We start from the raw sequence: 23,513 nt of genomic DNA, 5'->3' as shown, positions 1-23,513 counted from the left end.
CCTGCAATTCAGACAGGCCCACTGGGCAAAAGATGGACCATCTGACATTTGCCCAAACTGCCTTTAGGACATTCTGTTTCTGGTTGGTACGGAGTGAGCCATTCCTCCACAGTGTGTTGTGTTTATGATGTGACAGGTGAGCTAGGAGAAGATCCAGCACCAGGTGACAGCTAGCCTGACAACTCACACTAAATTATTCCGCTACTTTGTCGTTCGTTACATACTTTAGTCTGAGACTGCCATCATTGAAGTTGTTTGTGGTGGCGAGGGGCATTGTCAGCGATTGGATCGTCTTTAACCAATCAGAGTATCAAAGCCAATGACACATTTTCTAACCCAATGTAGCAGGCTTGAAAATAAACACCTAAAACTAGTTTCCCTACATACTGGTCTTGACAAAAAAAACTGCCAGGGGAGGTTCTCTTCTGCACTGTTCAACCAATCCAGTAAATGTGGAGGAGGAGTTAAGATGGAGTGTTGCCTTCTTAATGTCCAAAAGTGTAAGCCACACCACAGGCTCTCTTTCTATTTCCCCTGAAAACCGGAACATCCAGTTGTTGTGTACTTGGCAGAGGCTACTAATTTTCAAACCGCTGCTTTACCCTCTTGTGTTCTGGCTCTGGCCCAACCCATCGGTTTCTGGACCAATCAGACGATCCCGAATGTGTTCACATTCGGTGAAGGGTGGGGGAGGTACTCAGATCCAGACTCATTGCAGAGAAGAAACTAACGTCCGTGGGCGTGGCGTAGCGTTTGGCCAGAGCAAGGAGTCTGGGTAGCCAGGCAAGATGACAGCACCATCATTCTGCCTACTCACACATAGATGGTGTGGCAGTCAGAGAGAGACAGAGAGATGGCCACAGGTAGAGCAGCACAGCACAGCACTGGCCAGTGGTGGAAGAAGATGTGTGACACCCATCTTCACGTCAGTGGGGCTTGAAATGGGATCTGCCAAACACTGGCAGTGCAAGTCACGCCAAGGGATTTACCTCCCCTGCACCACTAATGACAGATGGTCACATCTTCGAAGCTTTACCATGCGTCGCAGATTATATAGTGGCACTGCTGCCTGGGAGGGAGGCTAAGGTTGTCAGGCATGGCCCCTAGGGGCCGCAGTGCCACTATATAAGCCATGATTGGTGTGTTATAGTGTTTAGGAATATAGAGCTATAGAGTTGTCCTCATTCTCGTGCCTCTGTAGCATCACCTGTCTGTCAATCAGTCATGGGGCATGGATTTATTTTTCTTTGTGACATCCATTTTTAGATCTGGATGCTCTCTATCGCTCACACATGCATACACACAATTCATTACTAACTATTTTCCTCATTTTGGACAGTTAATACAAGCAATCTCTCAGTTTTAAATCTCAAATAATCACATTTTAGTATCAGTGTTCAGCATTTCAACGAAATACCATTGAAGCAAGGCTGTGGTCATGTTTTGTGGTTGTGCAGTTATATAGCGTGGTCGTCCTCCGGCCATGCGTGCAGCCAGGCTGCGAGGAGGGCGTGTCAAAATCACAGCGGTTGTGCGGCTGTGCTTCAAATAGCCTATGGTGCGGTCAAGGCATAGCCTATTATAACTGCGGAGATCATTCAATACAATCGCAGTCAATGACTGTGTCGGGACCCTCTAGTGATAACCGAGGGGACTTGATTACTTACCGGCTCATTCTTTATGAGGGTAGCAGTAGGCTACAGTATGAAAGAGAGTTGACGCGGGAGCTGTCCATGGTGCTGAACCGTTGTACGCACTTTACCAGGATACTCAGATGAGAAATAGGCTATATATGTGAATAGTGGGATAATTTACTACTTAACCACAAATCAACATGTGCTAGTGGGTGCGTGCGTCACCGCTCCAGTTATTTATAGCGATTGTATTATTTCATTGTGGCAGCACGAGAGCCCTATTCCCTCCCCACTGGGCATAGACGTCAGTTCAACGTCTAGTTTTGATTTACATTTGGTTGAGTTGTCAACTAACGTGAATTCAACGTGATTTAGGTTAAAAGTTGGATGAAAAAAAGACAATTCCCTTACGTTGATGACTTTTTGCTAACCCAATCAGTTTTCCACGTTGATTCAATGTCATCACATTGCATATTTGGGTTGAAATGATGTGGAAACAACGTTGATTCAACCAGTTTTTGCCCAGTGGGTCTGGATTAGGCTAATAGCCTCATGTATTTTGCTCATCGTTGGTTAAGTATAACCTACCTGAAATATTGGCCAGGCCTTCGATTCATTTTATTGCAGTCCTTTGGAAGAATTTTTTTTCCTGAACCTTTTTACAATAGGTCAGTAAAAAGGTTGATTTTTGTTATTTTTTATTAAATTAGCCTATACATCTGGTTTAATTAGGCCTATCAGGGTGAATTGCAATATGCTGTAGCTCTATTGTGGCTATTGAGGAGAACTGTGAGGTGAGGAGCGACTGAGGAAGAGTTGCAAAGCAATGATGTCATAGTTTCAAGTATGTGCCATGGGAGAGCATATGGTTCGTACCCGCTGCCGAGCGGCAGTGTTGCTTTGTTATGAACAGGCGGCGCTGTAGCTGGCGGAAGAGGAGGTCGCCCAGCCCAGTATCTCTTCGCCTGGAACACAGAAGCCGAGGGGGAGACGAGAAAACGGGAGGAGAAAGAAAAAGCTAAGATAATGGCCGCTAAATCGGATGGGGTATTGAAAATGAAAAAGAGCGATGTAGCGTTCACGCCTTTGCAGAATTCGGACCACTCGGGCTCAGTACAAGGACTGGTTCCAGGATCGCAGCCGGATTCGGGAACCGGGGATGGGGAATTCGTGAATGGGGAATCGCGGTGCTGTGGTTCTAATTCGAAATGTCTTCGCCTTGGCAGAGAGCAACACACAAAATACACGATATGGGACTGTCTATGGATTATCGCTGCAGTGGCGGTGTATTTCGCCGATGTAGGCACCGACATTTGGCTTTCTGTCGACTATTACCTCCGTCGCGACTACTGGTGGTTCGGGCTCACGCTATTTTTTGTGGTGCTAGGGTCGTTCTCCGTCCAAGTCTTCAGTTTCCGATGGTTCGTCCACGATTTCAGCAGCGACGAGAGCTCCAATGCCGCCGGTGCGGCAAACTGCTCATCCCACATGGACGGGAAGCTGCTGAGCGGTTCTGCTTCACATGGAGATGTGGGCGCCCACCCGTCCACACCTCAAAGACAGGCATCCACCGCGAGCAAGAGCAACACCACAACCAACAGTAACAGCAGCACGGCAACCCGGACTAATAAGAAAAGGTCGGCGTCCTGTTCAGTCTTCATCTGGTCCGCGCAATCCGTCACCCATATCTTGCAGCTTGGACAGATTTGGAGGTAAGCATTTGATATGCTCTTTCGAATGAATAGAGTAGCAGCACATTAGCCTACGTGTGTTAACTTCTGACTGCACGCCCCACATAGCCTACACTTACATTTACATTTTACATTTTAGTCATTTAGCAGACGCTCTTATCCAGAGCGACTTACAGTTAGTGAGTGCATACATTTTCATACACTAAGCTCCCATCATGTCCAAGAGAGTCTACTGTTATTAATGATTAGGCACCAACTGCCATAGAACGTATAGCATTTCAGGTTTTACGCGCACTGCAAAGCATTTTGAGTAACATACCCCGAGTAGCCTCTTGGTGGGTGATAGGTGTTATGTCTTGAATAAACAATAATTGGGAGAGAAAATAGTCTGTCGTAAAACAAAATGGTATCATGTTTCATGATGTGATATCCTTGTGAATGTGTTTGGTCCAATGGCGAGCTCAAAGTTGTGCATGTTCAATTTAATTCCTCACACCATACAGTATAGGGCTAGATGTGTGTAGCCCAGCTTAGTATACAAATGGGGTACTCATTACAACTAGGCCTGTTATTTACAAACAGGTACATTGTGTGTGAGGAAAGAAACAGTAATCAAGCACATCTCCCAAAATTTAGAATATATCAAATATGTATTTGAGACATTTGGTTCTGAACATTGAGGGTGAGGGTATGTTGTGTGTTTATAGTGTGTGTGTGGACCACAGCACATGAGGATAGGACATCAATACACACTCTTTTGCAAAAAGCACATAATGTCAGAAGAAATTGATTGTAAATTCACCCACATCAAGTTCAAAATCTATTGATAGAAACAGATATTGAGGTGTGATATTGAATACATCCACATTGTAAATCCATTATTAATGAGATTGAGCTTTAACTTGAAGAATTTCCTTAATTAAATACAGGGGGCGTAACAAGCTATTAGTGGATATTACTTCCATTCTCAATTCAATTTTTCTCTTGTGGCATCCTATTTTGTGTATCCATTCTGTTCCAGTCACACACAGCCTAGAGTAGGCCACATGTTATCTGTGATTGGGCTAATCTTGTGTGTGTGTGTGTTCGCATATGCGTTATTATGTGCATGTGATATTATGTTGTATTAATTTTGTGCCATAGCCTGCATAATAAGGGCATCACATCCTCTACAATAATGTACATTTTATGGGGGCTTGCACACTTGACTCCTTTTGTGACTCCTTGCACCCTTGATTCCTTTTGTGACTCCTTGCACCCTTGACTCCTGCACTTTCCTGCTCACCTCCATACTTTAGCACTGTAGATTGAGCACACTTTTGTATTTAGTTTCATCATTCTCATGTCACATTGTCTGGTGCATTGAGAATACTGTAGATCTGACTCCACCAGGGTGTGTGTATCCTCAGAGAGTAGACATGGTATTGTTGAGACACGGCAGTGAGCACAGTAGTCTGGGGAAATCAGGCAAAGTTGAAGGTTGCATCCCAAATGGCACCCTATTCTTTATGTAGTGCATCCCAAATAGCACCCTATTCTTTATGTAGTGCACTACTTTTGACCAGAAGCCCTGGTCAAAAGTAGTGCAGTATATAGTGAATAGGGTGCCATTTGAGACACAGCCAAGGTTTTATAAATAGCTGTGTGTTAATGAAGTTCATCAGACCCAGCGTGAGCCACGTTGGTTCCTGACAACGGTTATGACATGACATCATCACCATGTGTATTATTAGCATGATGACTCTGCCATTGTTTGTCCAAACAGGTTTCCATCAGATATTTCTCCAAACACTCCCGTTGGAAATTATTTATGGTTTTAATAATTCAGTTATTTCTGAATTATGAGTAACCTTTTTTCAAATGCATTTTCTGTAGTAGTTTACTCTTGTTTCACACATATAATGTAATATTGCTTTTCAGTAAGGTTTGCCCTTTTCAATTGCAGCTGTGTGGTTAATAATATGGTTGTCAAAACCTCCTCATACAGTAGTCCAGATGTGTGTTGTATACGTCACATCTTTGGATTGACACTTATCTCACAATGGTATTCACACGATTGCATTTCAAATGAGCAGCCAGCAGCCTCAGTGTATACAGTATATACCTTGCAATCTACACCAGGTGTTGCATACATGCCTGCATATGGGTTTAAATAAAGTCTGAAGTATTTGCACAACCGCAGCTGGGAATGCACAGCAGCTGGGCAAATAATTGTAATTCATACTGCTGACAAACACTGTCTAAGAGTGTGCACTCAGTGAACTGTAGATACCTCAGACACACATTCAGTGTGATTATGGTTAGTCATGAATGCCATAGTGCATTAGTTATATGAATGGTACTAATGGTTCTCAGATATGACAAACACTGAGTGAACAAAACATTAGGAACACCTTTCCTAATATTAAGTTGCACCCCCTTTTGCCCTCAGAACAGCCTCAATTCGTCTGGACATGAACTCTACAAGGTGTTGAAAGCGTTCCACACGGATGCCAATGACTCCAATGCTTCCCACAGTTGTGTCAAGTTGGCTGGTAGTGGATCTGAAAGCTCATTCCATCTCATCCCACAGATGCTGAATTGGATTGAGATCTGGTGACTGGGCAGGCCACTGCATTAAGCTGAATTTACCGTCATGTTCATGGAACCATTCATGGACAGTCCTAGCCTTATGGCATGGGGCATTATCCTGCTGAAAAAATATATTTGCAGATGGATACACTGCTGCCATGAAGGGATGCACCTGATTGGCAATGATGTTCAGATATCCTGTGGCATTCAAACGTTGCTCACCTTATCAAGGGGCCCAATGTGTGCCATGAAAACACACCCCACACCATCACACCACCACCACCAGCCTGCAATGTTGACACGCAGCATGCTGGATGCATGTACTCGTGGTTTTCTCCATAATCTAGTTCTCCCATCAGTGTGAAACAGCAGGAACTGGGATTCGGTTTTCAGTGTCCAGTGTTTTCGTTTCTTAGCCCACTGCAATCGCACTTTCTTGTTTTTTGCTGAAAGAAGTGGAACTCTGTAAGGTCGTCGGCTGCCATACCCCATTCGTGTCAAGGTATGATGAGTTGTGCATTTTTTTATGGGTCTTTGGGCACCAATGTTGTGCTGGACTGTCAGTTGACTAACTGCAGTCCGTCTGTTGCTCTGCACAATTTGTGTCAGCGTCCTTTGTCCTCTTTCATCAATGACCCGTTTTCGACCACTCCTCAGACAAAATGAGAATTTTTTTTCCAGAAAATCACATTGTAGGATTTTTTATGAATTTATTTGCAAATTATGGTGGAAAATAAGTATTTGGTCAATAACAAGAGTTTCTCAATACTTTGTTATATACCCTTTGTTGGCAATGACACAGGTCAAACGTTTTCTGTAAGTCTTCACAAGGTTTTCACACACTGTTGCTGGTATTTTGGCCCATTCCTCCATGCAGATCTCCTCTAGAGCAGTGATGTTTTGGGGCTGTCTCTGGGCAACACAGACTTTCAACTCCCTCCAAATATTTTCTATGGGGTTGAGATCTGGAGACTGGCTAGGCCACTCCAGGACCTTGAAATGCTTCTTACGAAGCCACTCCTTCGTTGCCCGGGCGGTGTGTTTGGGATCATTGTCATGCTGAAAGACCCAGCCACGTTTCATCTTCAATGCCCTTGCTGATGGAAGGAGGTTTTCACTCAAAATCTCACGATACATGGCCCCATTCATTCTTTCCTTTACACGGATCAGTCGTCCTGGTCCCTTTGCAGAAAAAACAGCCCCAAAGCATGATGTTTCCACCCCCATGCTTCACAGTAGGTATGGTGTTCTTTGGATGCAACTCAGCATTCTTTGTCCTCCAAACACGACTGAGTTGAGTTTTTACCAAAAAGTTATATTTTGGTTTCATCTGACCATATGACATTCTCCCAATCCTCTTCTGGATCATCCAAATGCACTCTATCAAACTTCAGACGGGCCTGGACATGTACTGGCTTAAGCAGGGGGGACACGTCTGGCACTGCAGGATTTGAGTCCCTGGCGGCGTAGTGTGTTACTGATGGTAGGCTTTGTTACTTTGGTCCCAGCTCTCTGCAGGTCATTCACTAGGTCCCCCCGTGTGGTTCTGGGATTTTTGCTCACCGTTCTTGTGATCATTTTGACCCCACAGGGTGAGATCTTGCGTGGAGCCCCAGATCGAGGGAGATTATCAGTGGTCTTGTATGTCTTCCATTTCCTAATAATTGCTCCCACAGTTGATTTCTTCAAACCAAGCTGCTTACCTATTGCAGATTCAGTCTTCCCAGCCTGGTGCAGGTCTACAATTTTGTTTCTGGTGTCCTTTGACAGCTCTTTGGTCTTGGCCATTGTGGAGTTTGGAGTGTGACTGTTTGAGGTTGTGGACAGGTGTCTTTTATACTGATAGCAAGTTCAAACAGGTGCCATTAATACAGGTAACGAGTGGAGGACAGAGGAGCCTCTTAAAGAAGAAGTTACAGGTCTGTGAGAGCCAGAAATCTTGCTTGTTTGTAGGTGATCAAATACTTATTTTTCACCATAATTTGCAAATCAATTCATAAAAAATCCTACAATGTGATTTTCTGGATATTAACTTTTCTCAATTTGTCTGTCATAGTTGACGTGTACCTATGATGAACATTACAGGCCTCTCTCATCTTTTTAAGTGGGAGAACTTGCACAATTGGTGGCTGACTAAATACTTTTTTCCCCCACTGTATGTCACGGAAAGAGCAATTCCTAATGTTTTGTACACTCAGTGTATATGCCACAGTCTATATACAACATCATTAGTAATTACTATATATGTATAATGTAATTTACTAAGTAATGATCTGTTTATTGGATGAAAGTAAACCGATAACTGTAAATGGATCAACCAAATAGGACAACAGTGTTGATATATATATATATATATATATATATATATATATATATATCAATAGATAGAACATAACAATGCATTCAGTATTGTTTTGAAACAGTGAATCACCACCAGATATGTTTTCCATGTTGATCTAGTCCAGTGAGTGCAATTTATGCATCATGGTGATGTGAATACAGTCTACCAGCAGTGGTGTAAAGTACTTAAGTAAAAATACTTGAAAGTACCACATACAGTGCATTTGGAAAGTATTCAGACCCCTTGACTTTTTCCACATCTTATTACGTTATAGCATTATTCTAAATTAATGTTTTTCCTCATCAATCTACACACAATACCCCATAATGACAAAGCAAAAACAACTGATTGGACATGATTTGGAAAGGCACATACCTGTCTATATAAGGTCCCACAGGTGACAATGCATGTCAGAGCAAAAACCAAGTCATGAGGTCGAAGGAATTGTCCATGGAGCTCTGAGACAGGATTGTGTCGAGGCACATATCTGGGGAAGGGTACCAAAACATTTCTGCAGCTTTAAAGGTCCCCAAGAACACAGTGGCCTCCATCATTCTTAAATGGAAGAAGTTTGGAACCACCAAGACTCTTCCTAGAGCTGGCGGCCCGGCCAAACTGAGCAATCGGGGGAGAAGGGCCTTGGTCAGGGAGGTGACCAAGAACCCGATGGTCACTCTGACAGAGCTCCAGAGTTCCTCTGTGGAGATGGGAGAATCTTCCAGAAGGACAACCATTTCTGCAGCACTCCACCAATCAGGCCTTTATGGTAGAGTGGCCAGACGGAAGCCACTCCTCAGTAAAAGGCACATGACAGCCCGCTTGGAGTATGCCAAAAGTCCCCTAAAGACTCTCAGAGCATGAGAAAAAATATGATCTGGTCTGATGAAACCAAGAAACCAACTCTTTGGCCTGAATGGCAAGCGTCACATCTGGAGGAAACCTGTCACCATCCCTACGGTGAAGCACGGTTGTGGCAGCATCATGCTGTGGGGATGTTTTTCAACGGCAGGGACTGGGAGACAAGTCAGGATCGAGGGAAAGATGAACTGAGCAAAGTACAGCGAGATACTTGATGAAAACCTGCTCCAGAGCGCTCAGGACCTCAGACTAGGGTGAAGGTTCCCCTTCCAACAGTACAACGACCCTAAGCGCACAGCCAAGACAACGCAGGAATGGCTTCGGGACAAGTCTCTGAATGTCCTTGAGTGGCCCAGCCAGAGCCCGGAATTAAACTCGATCGAACATCTCTAGAGAGACCTGAAAATAGCTGTGCAGCGACGCTCCCCATCTAACCTGACAGAGCTTGAGAAAATCTGCAGAGAAGAATGGGAGAAACTCTCCAAATACAGGTGTGCCAAGCTTGTAGCGTCATATCCAAGAAGACTCGAGGCTGTAATTGCTACCAAAGGTGCTTCAACAAAGTACTGAGAAAAGGGTCTGAATACTTATGTAAATATGATATTTCAGTTTTTTATTTTGTATTAATTATCAAACATTTCTAAAAACCTGTTTTTGCTTTGTCATTATGGGGTATTGTGTGTAGATTGATATGGAATAAAAACAATTGAATCCATTTTAGAATAAGGCTGTAACGTAACAAAATGTGGAAAAGTGAAGGGGTCTGAATACTTTACAAATGCAATGTAAGTCGTTTTTTAGGATATCTGTACTTTACTCTACTATTTATATTTTTGACGACTTTTACTTTTACTCCACTACATTCCTATTGAAAATAATGTACTTTTTACGCCATACATTTTCCCTGACACCCAAAAGTACTCGTTACATTTCGAATGCTTAGCAGGACAGGAAAATAGTCCAATTCATACACATGTCAAGAGAACATCCCTGGTCATCTCTACTGCCTCTGATCTGGTGAACTCACTAAACACAAATGCTTCTTTTGTAAATTATTTTCTAAGTGTTGGAGTGTGCCCCCTGCTATCCGTAAATCAAAACAACAAGAAGATCGTGGCGTCTGGTTTGCTTATTATAAGGAATGTGAAATTATTTATACTTTTACTTTTACTTTTGATACTGAAGTATATTTTAGCAATTATATTTACTTTTGATACTTAAGTATATTTAAAACCAAATACTTTTGACTTTTACTCAAGTAGCATTTTATTGGGTGACTTTTACTTTAGTCATTTTCTGTTAAGGTATCTTTACTTTTACTCAAGTATGACAATTGGGTAATTTTTCCACCACTGTCCACCAGCTGGACCAAACTGTTGAGTTTTTGCTCCAGATCCTCTTGTGCCACCACTCACATTTTCTACAATAGCTCACTGGCAATTGGATTTGGAACACAGAATTAAGCCCATAATTCACTGGCGTTGGAAGAAAACATCTAGAGTTCTGCTTTCTGGTCACGCCCAGTGTCCATGTTATCTCTCACTACTGTAGAAATACACTATCTCTGAAAGATTGATCATCATCAGAGTGAGGATATGACAGAGCCGAGTGACTTGGTGGAAAGAGAAAAAAGGAGAGGACCTAGAATCGAGCCCTGGGGGACACCAGTAGTGACAGCACATGATGCAGACTCAGATCCTCTCCACGCCACCTGGTAGGAGCGACCTGCCAGGTAGGATGCAATCCAGGAGTGAGCAGAGCCTGAGACACTCAACCCTGAGAAGGTGGAGAGGAGGATCTGATCGTTCACGGTGTTGAAGGCAGTAGATAGATCTAGGAGGATGAGAACAGAGGAGCGAGAGTCAGCTTTGGCAGAACGGAGAGCCTCTGTGACACAGAGGAGAGCGGTCTCAGTTGAGTGAGCCGCCTTGAAACCTGACTGGTTAGGGTCAAGAAGATCATTTTGAGAGCGATAACGAGACAGTTGTTCAGCGACAGCAGGCTCAAGTGTTTTGGAAAGGCAATAAATAAGGGATACCGGTCTGTAGTTTATTTTGGTGTATTTTACCCCCTTTTTCTCCCCAATTTCGATCTTGTCTCATTGCTGCAACTTCCCAATGGGCTCGGGAGACGAAGGTCAAGTCATGCGTCCTCCAAACATGACCCGCCAAACCGCGCTTCTTAACACCCGCCCGCTTAACCCAGAAGCCAGCCGCACCAATGTGTCAGAGGAAACACTGTTCACCTGACGACTGAGGTCATTCTGCAGGCTCCTAGCCTAACACAAGGAGTCGGTAGAGCGCGATGAGCCAAGTAAAGCCCCTCCTAACCCGGACAATGCTGGGCCAATTGTGTGCTGCCCTATGGGACTCCCGATCATGTCCGGTTGTGACACAGCCCGGGATCGAACCCGGGTCTGTAGTGACGCCTCTAGCACTGCGATGCAGTGACTTAGACCGCTGCGCCACTCGGGAGGCCCCCGGTCTGTAGTTTTTGACTTCAGAGGGGTCAAGTGTTGGTTTCTTGAGGAGGGGAGCGACTCTGGCCATCTTGAAGTCAGAGGGGACGCAGCCTGTGGTCAGGGATGAGTTGATGAGGGAAGTGAGGAATGGGAGAAGGTCTCCAGAGATTGTTTGGAGATGGAAGGAGAGGATGGGGTCAAGTGGGTAGGTTGTTGGGCAGCCGGACATCACTAGTCGCAGGATTTAATCTGTCGAGAAAGGGGAGAAAGAGGTAAAGGCGTAGGGTAGTTCTGTGTGAGTGGGATCAGTGGGCTCAGTAGGCTGAGTGAATGAGGAGAGGATGCCAACAACCTTTTTTTCAAATCAAATCAAATTTTATTTGCCACATGCGCTGAATACAACAGGTGTAGACATTACAGTGAAATGCTTACTTACCAACAATGCAGTTTAAGATTTAAAAAAAAAGTAAATAATTAAAGAGCAGCAGTAAAATAAAATAACAGTAGGGAGGTTATATACAAGGGGGTACCGGTACAGAGTCAATGTGCGGGGGCACCGGTTAGTCAAGGTAATTGAGGTAATATGTACATGTGGGTAGAGTTAGTGACTATGCATAAATAATAAACAGAGTAGCAGCAGCGTAAAATAGGGGGTTGGTGTGGGGTGGGGTGGGGGAGCAATGCAAATAGTCTGGGTAGCCATGATTAGCTGTTCAGGAGTCTTATGGCTTGGGGGTAGAAGCTGTTAAGAAGCCTTTTGGACCTAGACTTGGCGCTCCGGTACCGCTTGCCGTGCGGTAGCAGAGAGAACAGTCTATGGCTAGGGTGGCTGGAGTCTTTGATCATTTTTAGGGCCTTCCTCTGACACCGCCTGGAATAGAGGTCCTGGATGGCAGGAAGCTTGGCCCCAGTGATGTACTGTGCCGTACGCACTACCCTCTGTAGTGCCTTGCAGTCGGAGGCCGAGCAGTTGCCATAGAAGGCGGTGATGCAACCAGTCAGGATGCTCTCGATGGTGCAGCTGTATAACATTTTGAGGATCTGAGGACCCATGCCAAATCTTTTCAGTCTCCTGAGGGGGAATAGGCTTTGTCGTGTCCTCTTCACGACAGTCTTGGTGTGTTTGGACCATGATAGTTTGTTGGTGATGTGGACACCAAGGAACTTGAAGCTCTCAACCTATTCCACTACAGCCCCGTCGATGAGAATGGGGGCATGCTCAGTCCTCTTTTTTTTCCTGTAGTCCACAATCATCTCCTTTGTCTTGATCACGTTGAGGGAGAGGTTGTTATCCTGGCACCACACGGCCAGGTCTCTGACCTCCTCCCTATAGGCTGTCTCATCGTTGTCAGTGATCAGGCCTACCACTGTTGTGTCGTCGGCAAACTTAATGATGGTGTTGGAATCATGCCTGGCCATGCAGTCATGGGTGAATAGGGAGTACAGGAGGGGACTGAGCACGCACCCCTGAGGGGCCCCAGTGTTGAGGATCAGCATGGTAGATGTGTTGTTACCTACCCTTACCACCTGGGGGCGGCCCGTCAGGAAATCCAGGATCCAGTTGCAGAGGGAGGTGTTTAGTCCCAGGGTCCTTAGCTTGGTGATGAGCTTTGAGGGCACTATGGTGTTGAACGCTGAACTGTAGTCAATGAATAGCATTCTCACGTAGGTGTTCTTCTTGTCCAGGTGGGAAAGGGCAGTGTGGAGTGCAATAGAGATTGCATCATCTGTGGATCTGTTGGGGCGGTATGCAAATTGGAGTGGGTCTAGGGTTTCTGGGATAATGGTGTTGATGTGAGCCATGACCAGCCTTTCAAAGCACTTCATGGCTACAGATGTGAGTGCTACGGGTCGGTAGTCATTTAGGCAGGTTATCTTAGTGTTCTTGGGCACAGGGAATATGGTGGTCTGCTTGAAACATGTTGGTATTACAGACTCAGTCAGGGACATGTTAAAAATGTCAGTGAAGACACTTGCCAGTTGGTCAGCGCATTCTCGGAGTACACGTCCTGGTAATCCGTCTGGCCCTGCGGCCTTGTGAATGTTGACCAGCTTAAGTCTTACTCACATCAGCTATAGAGAGCTTGATCACATAGTCATCCGGAACAGCTAATGCTCTCATGCATGCTTCAGTGTTGCTTGCCTCGAAGTGAGCATAGAAGTGAATTAGCTGGTCTGGTAGGCTTGTGTCACTGTGCAGCTCGCGGCTGTGCTTCCCTTTGTAGTCTGTAATAGTTTTCAAGCACTGCCACATCCGACGAGCGTCAGAACTGGTGTAGTACGATTCAATCTTAGTCCTGTATTGACTCTTTGCCTGTTTGATGGTTCGTCGGAGGGCATAGCGGAATTTCTTATAAGCGTCCGGGTTAGATTCCTGCTCCTTGCCAGCGGCAGCTCTACCCTTTAGCTCAGTGCAGATGTTGCCTGTAATCCATGGCTTCTGGTTGGGGTATGTACGTACAGTCACTGTGGGGACGACGTCATCGATGCACTTATTGATGAAGCCAGTGACTGATGTGGTGTACCAAAGTGGTTGACAAAGTCGTCCGCAGACAGTGAGGAGGGAGGGGGAGGAGGTAGAGGATTAAGGAGGGAGGAGAAAGTGGAGAAGAGTTTCCCAGGGAAATTTAGAGTGATAGAAAGTGGCTTTAGCAGCGGATATAGAGAAGGAGAAGGTAGAGGGAAGGTAGGAGGGATTGGAAGGATGATAGGTCTTCCAGAAATTTAGTTGTCTGCAAAGCTGCCAGCATCGCTGTTCTGTTAGCATGCAGTGAGTCACTTGGCCACAGAGCGGGAGGGGAAGGTTGAGCCGGCCAGGAGGAAAGGGGACAGTGAGATGCGGAAAGGGAGGAGAGTAGGGTCAAAGAGGCAGAGTCAGGAGACAGGAGGGAGAAGGATTTATCAGAGAGAGGATAGAATAGAAGAGGAGAGAGTAGTGGGAGAGAGAAAGCGAAGATTGCAGCGGCGCATGACCATCTGGGTAGGGGCTGAGTGGGTAGAGTTAGAGGAGAGATGGAGAGAAAAGGAAACAAAAGTAGTGATCAGAGACATGGAGGGGGGTTGCAGTGAGATTAGTAGGCGAACAGCCTCTAGTGAAGATGAGGTCAAGCGTATTGCCTGCCTTGTGAGTGTGAGGTGACTGGGAAAGAGTGAGGTCAAATGCCGAAAGGAGTGGAAAGAAAGAGGTGGAAAGAAACTAATTTAAGTCAGGCATTGTTAGGTTAAAGTCGCCTAGTACGATGAGCAGTGAGCCATCGTTGGGAAATGAGCTTATCAAGGTGTCAAGCTCATTGAGAAAATCTCCAAGGGCACCTGGTGGGCGATAGATGACAACAATGTTAGGCTTGAGTGACAGTGACAGCATGAAATTCAAATGAGGAGAGAAAATATCCACTTAGCAGAAATAAGTAGCCCGGTGCCACCACCGCGATGACCAGATGCTCTCGGACTATGAGAGAACACATCGTCAGATGACGAGATAGCAGCTGGAGTAGCAGTGTTCTCTGGGGTGATCCATGTCTCCGTCAGGGCCAAAAGGTGTAGGGTCTGAAGGGCAATATAGGCTGAGATGAACTCCACTTTATTGAACGCAGATTGGCAGTTCCAAATGCTGTCGGAGATTAGGAAATCCACATGGGTTGTGCACACAGGGTCGTGAGCATCTGTAAAACCTACAGGGAGAGGAGCGAACTGGGATAGAAATCACACACATACTTGCCAAAGCTACAAAAGAGCTAAATGAGATCATCAGAAAATAACTAGGTAAGATACTCAAGTGAGAGAGTGGTGTGGAGCCTTCTTCTCTTTACTTCCTCAAACAACTCGGCAGAACAACTCGGAAGAACGTCTTTGTTTCGGCGACAACACTGCCGCTTGACAATACCGCTGTTTACAGCTGCCGCTGAAAAAACAGGGGAGACTGAAGTACTAACACTAATTGCCTAGCAGAGGTGAAAGACATACCTCCCAGCACTGATGCTGATTGCCTGGTAGAGGTGAAGAAAACACCCCCTAACTTACAACGCACCCAAAAATTAGCAAGACTGTTAGACAAATAGGCCTGAAACTAGTCCACAACACAGTCACAAGTACTGAGCAATCAGATAATTCAAACAGCAATGATTAAGTAGACTACTAGGTAAAAGACAGCAATTAAATGTAATTGCCCTAGCAAAACAATACCAACAGCTACTTATTGAATCATATGATGCTACTTAAGCTACTTATTTAATCATATGGTCATATGATGCCCTCCCACATACTGAAGTATACCTAAAGGTGCACAAACAGTTTTTTGTGTAAAATACAGTGTTGTCATGACTTGCCCTCATGGTTTGAGGATCAAACATGCCGGCTAGGCAAAGGTTTGAACTCCCCCTTTCCTGGGGGCCAGTTTTATGACCTGTCGTAAATACCGTGCAGACTTTCTCTTCCTTGCCATGAAGTATTGGGAGAAAGGACCCCTTTGTTAACAAAGGAAGTCTTTCCGCCAAGACTCCAACATCAAAAGATTGGACATTGGAACATTATTCCTGACCTCCAAGTGTTTGGAATGGTCAGTGGGGATCTAAAGAATAATCATGTTATATTGTTTATTATTTTGTGATGTCATTAAGGATGGTATCAAGTAATAACTGTAACTCGGAAAGTGTACATATTCTATCTATGAAGTTTACATCTAAATGTTGTATATGTTGGGCCCCATGTAGCTCAGTTGGTAGAGCATGGCGCTTGCAACGCCAGGGTTGTGGGTTCGTTTCCCACGCGGGGCCAGTATGAAAATGTATGCTCTCACTAACTGTAAGTCGCTCTGGATAAGAGCGTCTGCTAAATGACTAAAATGTAAATGTATAAAATATATGATTAAGTATGAGATTATTTTGGTGAAGATAGGAATGTGATTTTAGTATTCTAATGAGATAATAGTTTTTCATATAAAGTATGCACAGTGACTAGCCATGCCCCGAGTGACATAAGAGTTTGTGTCATCACGATGTAACGCCCCTTTTACCCAGAGGGCATAAAAAGCCTTGAAAAACAAATCAACCTTTAGACCAGCAGACGTGAAGCATGAGCTAAACGTTGCAAATGGTTGAATTTCTACCAGACCAGGAAGACCAGAAAACGTGAGACGTTAGTCCACACGTTTGAAATGGAGAAACTCTCAACCTCTACACGAGGTGAAGAAGAAGACAATGCATTAGACCTTATCATTTCAGTCTGCAGCTGGCATGTATAGTCGTCTAGAGAACTTTCACTAAAGACACGAAGTGGGAAGGACAATCCCTCTCCGACAACCGCTGGTACATCTGAAGTATCCATTCTAACCACTACTACGGCCAGAAACTCTACCAAGGACATTGGGATCTACATCATCATCTCAACCAACAAGGATAGCTACAAGTAAATACATGTTGCATTTCTAATCCGAATGAGCGTTTAGTGGGGTTTTAAGCATTTGTATTTCCGTGAGCATAGTTTCCAAAGTAACCACGATAGTTTGAATCTCTGTCTCTCCCTTCCACTCTGACCCTCCTTCTACCCAAGCAGTCATGTTATTGTTAGTCCAATCCGCTATGGACCTGTTTTCATTGTATTACGTTAGTAATCAATAACCTGTGTGTGTGTGTGTGTGTGTGTGTGTGTTTGTATTGTGTTATTATTTAGTTAGTTAGTAAATAAATAATTAAGCCAATTTGTGTGTTGCTGATTCATCAATAAGGTTAGGGTTCTTGCAGGTTCAAGGATTATGCGACGTTCAGAATGAGACTGATAAGAGGTAATTATTTAATAAGTGACTGTTATCGATATACAGTTGAAGTCGGAAGTTTACATACACCTTAGCCAAATACATTTAAACTCAGTTTTTCACAATTCCTGACATTTAATCCTAGTACAAATTCCCTGTCTGAAGTCAGTTAGGAATACCACTTTATTTTAAGAATGTGAAATGTCAGAATAATAGTAGAGAGAATGATCTATTTCAGCTTTTATTTCTTTCATCACATTCCCAGTGGGTCAGAACTTGACAGAGCTGGTGTAAATGAGTCAGGTTTGTAGGCCCCCTTGCTCGCACACGCTTTTTCTGTTCTGCCAACACATTTTCTATAGGATTGAGGTCAGGGCTTTGTGATGGCCACTCCAATACCTTGACTTTGTTGTCCTTAAGCCATTTTGCCACAACTTTGGAAGTATGCTTGGGGTCATTGTCCATTTGGAAGACCCATTTGCAACCAAGCTTTAATTTCCTGACTGATGTCTTGAGATGTTACTTCAATATATCCACATAATTTTCCTTCCTCATGATGCCATCTATTTTTTGAAGTGCACCAGGCCCTCCTGCAGCAAAGCACCCCACAGCATGATGCTGCCACCCCTGTGCTTCACGGTTGGGATGGTGTTCTTCGGCTTGCAAGCCTTCCCCTTTTTCCTCCAAACATAACGATGGTCATTAAGGCCAAACAGTTCTATTTTTGTTTCATCAGACCAGAGGACATTTCTCCAAAAAGTACGATCTTTGTCCCCATGTGCAGTTGCAAACCGTAGTCTGGCTTTTTTATGGCGGTTTTGGAGCAGTGGCTTCTTCCATGCTGAGCGGCCTTTCAGGTTATGTCTATATACGACGTGTTTTACTGTGGATATAGATAGTTTTGTACGTGTTTCCTCTAGCATCTTCACAAGGTCCTTTGCTGTTGTTCCGGGATTGATTTGCACTTTTCGCACCAAAGTACGTTCATCTCTAGGAGACAGAACGCGTCTCCTTCCTGAGTGGTATGACAGCTGCGTGGTCCCATGGTGTTTATACTTGCGTACGATTGTTTGTACAGATGAACGTGGTACCTTCAGGCATTTGGAAATTGCTCCCAAGGATGAACCAGACTTGTGGAGGTCTACAATTCTTTTTCTGAGGTCTTGGCTGATTTCTTTTGATTTTCCCATGATGTCAAGCAAAGAGGCACTGAGTTTGAAGGTAGGCCTTGAAATACATCCACAGGTACACCTCCAATTGACTCAAATGATGTCAATTAGCCTATCAGAAGCTTCTAAAGCCATGACATCATTTTCTGGAATTTTCCAAGCTGTTTAAAGGCACAGTCAACTTAGTGAATGTAAACTTCTGACCCACTGGAATTGTGATACAGTGAATTATAAGTGAAATAATCTGTCTATAAACAATTGTTGGAAAAATTACTTGTGTCATGCACAAAGTAGATGTCCTAACCGACTTGCCAAAACTATAGTTTGTTACCAAGAAATTTGTGGAGTGGTTGAAAAACGAGTTTTAATGACTCCAAACTAAGTGTATGTAAACTTCCGACTTCAATTGTATATATAACATATATCTTCTAAGAGTTTAATTCGGGAGATGGTATCTCGTTAAACAACTTATTCCATGGCCCTCCAAATTCCTAATGAGTTAATTGTTACATTATTAATTTAATCGAGTGACAATTAAACATAGGTGATTCGATAAATAACAGTCATACATTAAAGTAAGTCACGTCATGACAGTGTGTACTCTGTCAAACCTACTTCCTCTCACTTACACATTGCAGTATATCAGTACATTCCCACTCAATCCCAGTAGACCATGTATTTATTTACCTAGTGTGGGACAAGCTGTAGCTATAACATCATAACACCATTCTAGTGGATAACTTGCTGTTGAGGCAGCTGAAAATAAACCACAGCAATTAGTCTTTCAATTAGTAGTTTTCCGATTAGGCCATACTATGCTTACACCTGTCAAATGCTTACCTGTCGACACCTGCTGGCTAGTTAGTCTGGATGAGTAGACTGCCTACCTGTATTGTGGTGTGATGTTGGATGATGCTGGGAGGAGAGAGAGGGGGGAGAGAGGGAGAGAGAGACCGCACACACCAGATGGGCTCATAGTGCCCACCCAGAATCAGGAAACAAAAACCCAAACAACTGGTGTCGCTCTCTCCTAATTGCCCCATAGTGAATCAGATTGTTTCCGCTCCCTTCCAGCACTGCAGTTTGAGTGCCTTTCTTTTAATTAATGTTGCAACATACAATTATAGATGGAGATCATGCCTCATTTAACAAACAAACAAACATCTTCAAAGTTAATCAGTGCTGTGATGGTGCGCTGTGTACATAATAATGTGTATTTATTCACTGCATCCTTCCAAAAGGAAGTCTTACCAGGAAACATTTTTTTTTTTACAGTTTCCTGCATGTACAGTGGGGGAAAAAAGTATTTAGTCAGCCACCAATTGTGCAAGTTCTCCCACTTAAAAATATGAGAGAGGCCTGTAATTTTCATCATAGGTACACGTCAACTATGACAGACAAAATGAGAAAAAGAAATCCAGAAAATCACATTGTAGGATTTTTAATGAATTTATTTGCAAATTATGGTGAAAAATAAGTATTTGGTCAATAACAAAAGTTTCTCAATACTTTGTTAAATACCCTTTGTTGGCAATGACACAGGTCAAACGTTTTCTGTAAGTCTTCACAAGGTTTTCACACACTGTTGCTGGTATTTTGGCCCATTCCTCCATGCAGATCTCCTCTAGAGCAGTGATGTTTTGGGGCTGTCGCTGGGCAACACAGACTTTCAACTCCCTCCAAAGATTTTCTATGGGGTTGAGATCTGGAGACTGGCTAGGCCACTCCAGGACCTTGAAATGCTTCTTACGAAGCCACTCCTTCGTTGCCCGGGAGGTGTGTTTGGGATCATTGTCATGCTGAAAGACCCAGCCACGTTTCATCTTCAATGCCCTTGCTGATGGAAGGAGGTTTTCACTCAAAATCTCACGATACATGGCCCCATTCATTCTTTCCTTTACACGGATCAGTCGTCCTGGTCCCTTTGCAGAAAAACAGCCCCAAAGCATGATGTTTCCACCCCCATGCTTCACAGTAGGTATGGTGTTCTTTGGATGCAACTCAGCATTCTTTGTCCTCCAAACACGACGAGTTGAGTTTTTACCAAAAAGTTATATTTTGGTTTCATCTGACCATATGACATTCTCCCAATCCTCTTCTGGATCATCCAAATGCACTCTAGCAAACTTCAGACGGGCCTGGACATGTACTGGCTTAAGCAGGGGGACACGTCGGGCACTGCAGGATTTGAGTCCCTGGCGGCGTAGTGTGTTACTGATGGTAGGCTTTGTTACTTTGGTCCCAGCTCTCTGCAGGTCATTCACTAGGTCCCCCCGTGTGGATCTGGGATTTTTGCTCACCGTTCTTGTGATCATTTTAACCCCACGGGGTGAGATCTTGCGTGGAGCCCCAGATCGAGGGAGATTATCAGTGGTCTTGTATGTCTTCCATTTCCTAATAATTGCTCCCACAGTTGATTTCTTCAAACCAAGCTGCTTACCTATTGCAGATTCAGTCTTCCCAGCCTGGTGCAGGTCTACAATTTTGTTTCTGGTGTCCTTTGACAGCTCTTTGGTCTTGGCCATAGTGGAGTTTGGAGTGTGACTGTTTTGAGGTTGTGGACAGGTGTCTTTTATACTGATAGCAAGTTCAAACAGGTGCCATTAATACAGGTAACGAGTGGAGGACAGAGGAGCCTCTTAAAGAAGAAGTTACAGGTCTGTGAGAGCCAGAAATCTTGCTTGTTTGTAGGTGACCAAATACTTATTTTCCACCATAATTTGCAAATAAATTCATAAAAAATCCTACAATGTGATTTTCTGGATTTTCTTTTCTCAATTTGTCTGTCATAGTTGACCTATGATGAAAATTACAGGCCTCTCTCATCTTTTTAAGTGGGAGAACTTGCACAATTGGTGGCTGACTAAATACTTTTTTTCCCCACTGTATGTCCTGTCTGCTTTGGGATGGTCAGCCTTTGGACAAAACAATGATGACAAATCTACTTAGCTACCACTTGTTTATTGTATTCAGTTATATCCCTGTCTCTGCTCCACACTGTGAGGTTAATACATTTAAAGACCTAGTGGGGGCAACATAATAACACAGCAGGCTAACCCTGTGCATTCCATATTGATCTTCATTAAGAATCTCTACTTAAAAAGCAACTTGGTCCTGAATGTTTGTGATGCATTACAGCCCTCTTTAGTGGGTCCTGATACTCCTGATGGTTTATTGGCAGTTTAATATTTCATTTCAGTATGGCTTGATTGCGCCTGACATGTGTACAAGGTGGACTATAAGGTATGATTGCTCGATTGACCGTTACTTCCCCTGTGAGAGTCGTCAAACCTTAGATGGTGTAGAAATTGAGCAGATAATGGTTATTTTGTATAATGCAGTTGTAAGTGAACTGTGGGAAATAGTGAAAACAATATTACCTCTCCGACTCAATTTCCAAAATAAGGTAGTAATGAGGTGTGACAAATTAAACCTCTCTGTTTTTAACCATATTTGTTTGAATATGGTGTATTGAATATTAACTTGTGGAATTACAAAGCAAATGGAAGCGCTACATACATCACAGAGGAAAGCTGTTTCCTTAAACAGCCATATTTCAGAGAGACTGCTTCTTATACCAGTGAATGGCCCAACAAGTAAGCCTCCTAAATGTATTGCTGTTGTCATGAGTGGAGCAGCTTGCTTCCATTGAGCTCCTCCATTATGGAGAAGGCATTCTTTAGGCTTTAGCAGCATGGGGGACTTAAAGCTGATACATACTCCCAATTCAAGGAGTAGAAGGATTGTATAGGATTGGAACCCACTGCTCCAGTCAATAAAGAGCGGTAGCAGGCAGCACACTCCAAGTCCCATGATGCACAAGGCTCCCAGTGGGATACCTGACTGGAGTGTGCCATCAACAACACTTCTTCTCCAATACCTCCTCTGCCACTTTCATCCATGTCAGCTTTTTAAATAATCTCCCCAGCAGCCAATGACACACAGGGTTACATAAAGACTATGACCTGTCTGCTTCTTTTCCCTCTATTTCCTATAATCAGAACACACATGACTGAGTCAAAGGGAGAATGGAGGATGGAGGAAGCATTTATTTGGTCATGCTCTTCCACTAATGACATAACACACCACTTCTTGTTCCTGAAGGAGTCACAGAGAGAGTAGTGGAGAGGAGTGTCTCCATCAGGGAGGGACGTCCACCTTGGATGAACATTTAACCAGATAGCGTGCTGCTGTGTCTGTGCTGCCAGAGACCTGCCTTCCTCCTCCTTTATTATTCAGTGATCTGCGTGTGTGTGTGTGTGTGTGTGTGTGTGTGTGTGTGTGTGTGTGTGTGTGTGTGTGTGTGTGTGTGTGTGTGTGTGTGTGTGTGTGTGTGTGTGTGTGTGTGTGTGTGTGTGTGTGTGTGTGTGTGTGTGTGTGTGTGTGTGCATGCGAGGGTCTTCAATGGCTATCATGTTCACACCGTACACCATCTGACAACACCAGGAACAATGGTCTGGATGGAGGATCTTCTGCTCAGGCTTTTCACTCCTTAAACTAGAGGGTTTCTGGGGTAATCTTATTGGCTTGGCTGCTAAAGCAGGTAGCCCCACACTGCTAACGCCAGGCAGGGTCCATAATGCTGTGGGAGTGGAGTGGAGATGCACTTCTTGCTCATCCTATCGAGCAGGAGTTTATTTTTTCTCTCTCTCCGTCTCTCTTTCTCTCTTAGTTTTCCCCCTCAAACCACCCCTTCAGTTCTGGATGGACCTGTCACTGTCCATTTTTGTATTCTGGATTAAAATGAAGACCCTTACTCCATAAAGTACTCCCCCCCAGTGGAGGCGCTGCGCAGTGAGGCCCATCCGTGCTGCTAGCTAAGTGCTAACGCTGGACATCTGGAGGTCTATGAAGCCCAGAGGGGGCTGCTTCTGCTCCAGGCGGCTCCAACGCTGTCTAGCTTCCAGACCCTCCATTTACCATCCCCATTATATACAGAAACTACTACAGCTACTTCTCCGAAATGGCCTCCCAGAGTAGAGCCAATAATAGAGCAGTCATGGTGTCAAAAAGCTCTTCAGGTTGGCCAGCAGGTTGCA

General features: G+C 44.2%; 1 protein-coding gene across 1 annotated transcript in view; it reads left to right on the top strand.

The window, feature by feature from the left end:
* Window positions 1–2,542: 2,542 nt before the first annotated feature.
* Window positions 2,543–23,513, top strand: part of LOC121535238 (XK-related protein 4) — an 80,085-nt gene continuing 59,114 nt past the window's right edge. The window contains exon 1 of the mRNA XM_041842103.2: window positions 2,543–3,346. Coding sequence (XP_041698037.1) covers window positions 2,661–3,346 — 686 coding nt within the window. The 5' untranslated portion in view covers window positions 2,543–2,660. The remainder of the gene's footprint in view (window positions 3,347–23,513) is intronic.

Source organism: Coregonus clupeaformis, chromosome 21 (genome assembly GCF_020615455.1).
Source record: "Coregonus clupeaformis isolate EN_2021a chromosome 21, ASM2061545v1, whole genome shotgun sequence".
Classification (NCBI taxonomy): Eukaryota; Metazoa; Chordata; class Actinopteri; order Salmoniformes; family Salmonidae; genus Coregonus; species Coregonus clupeaformis.
Note: the sequence above shows the minus strand (reverse complement) of the source record. Positions and strands in the feature narration are given on the sequence as shown.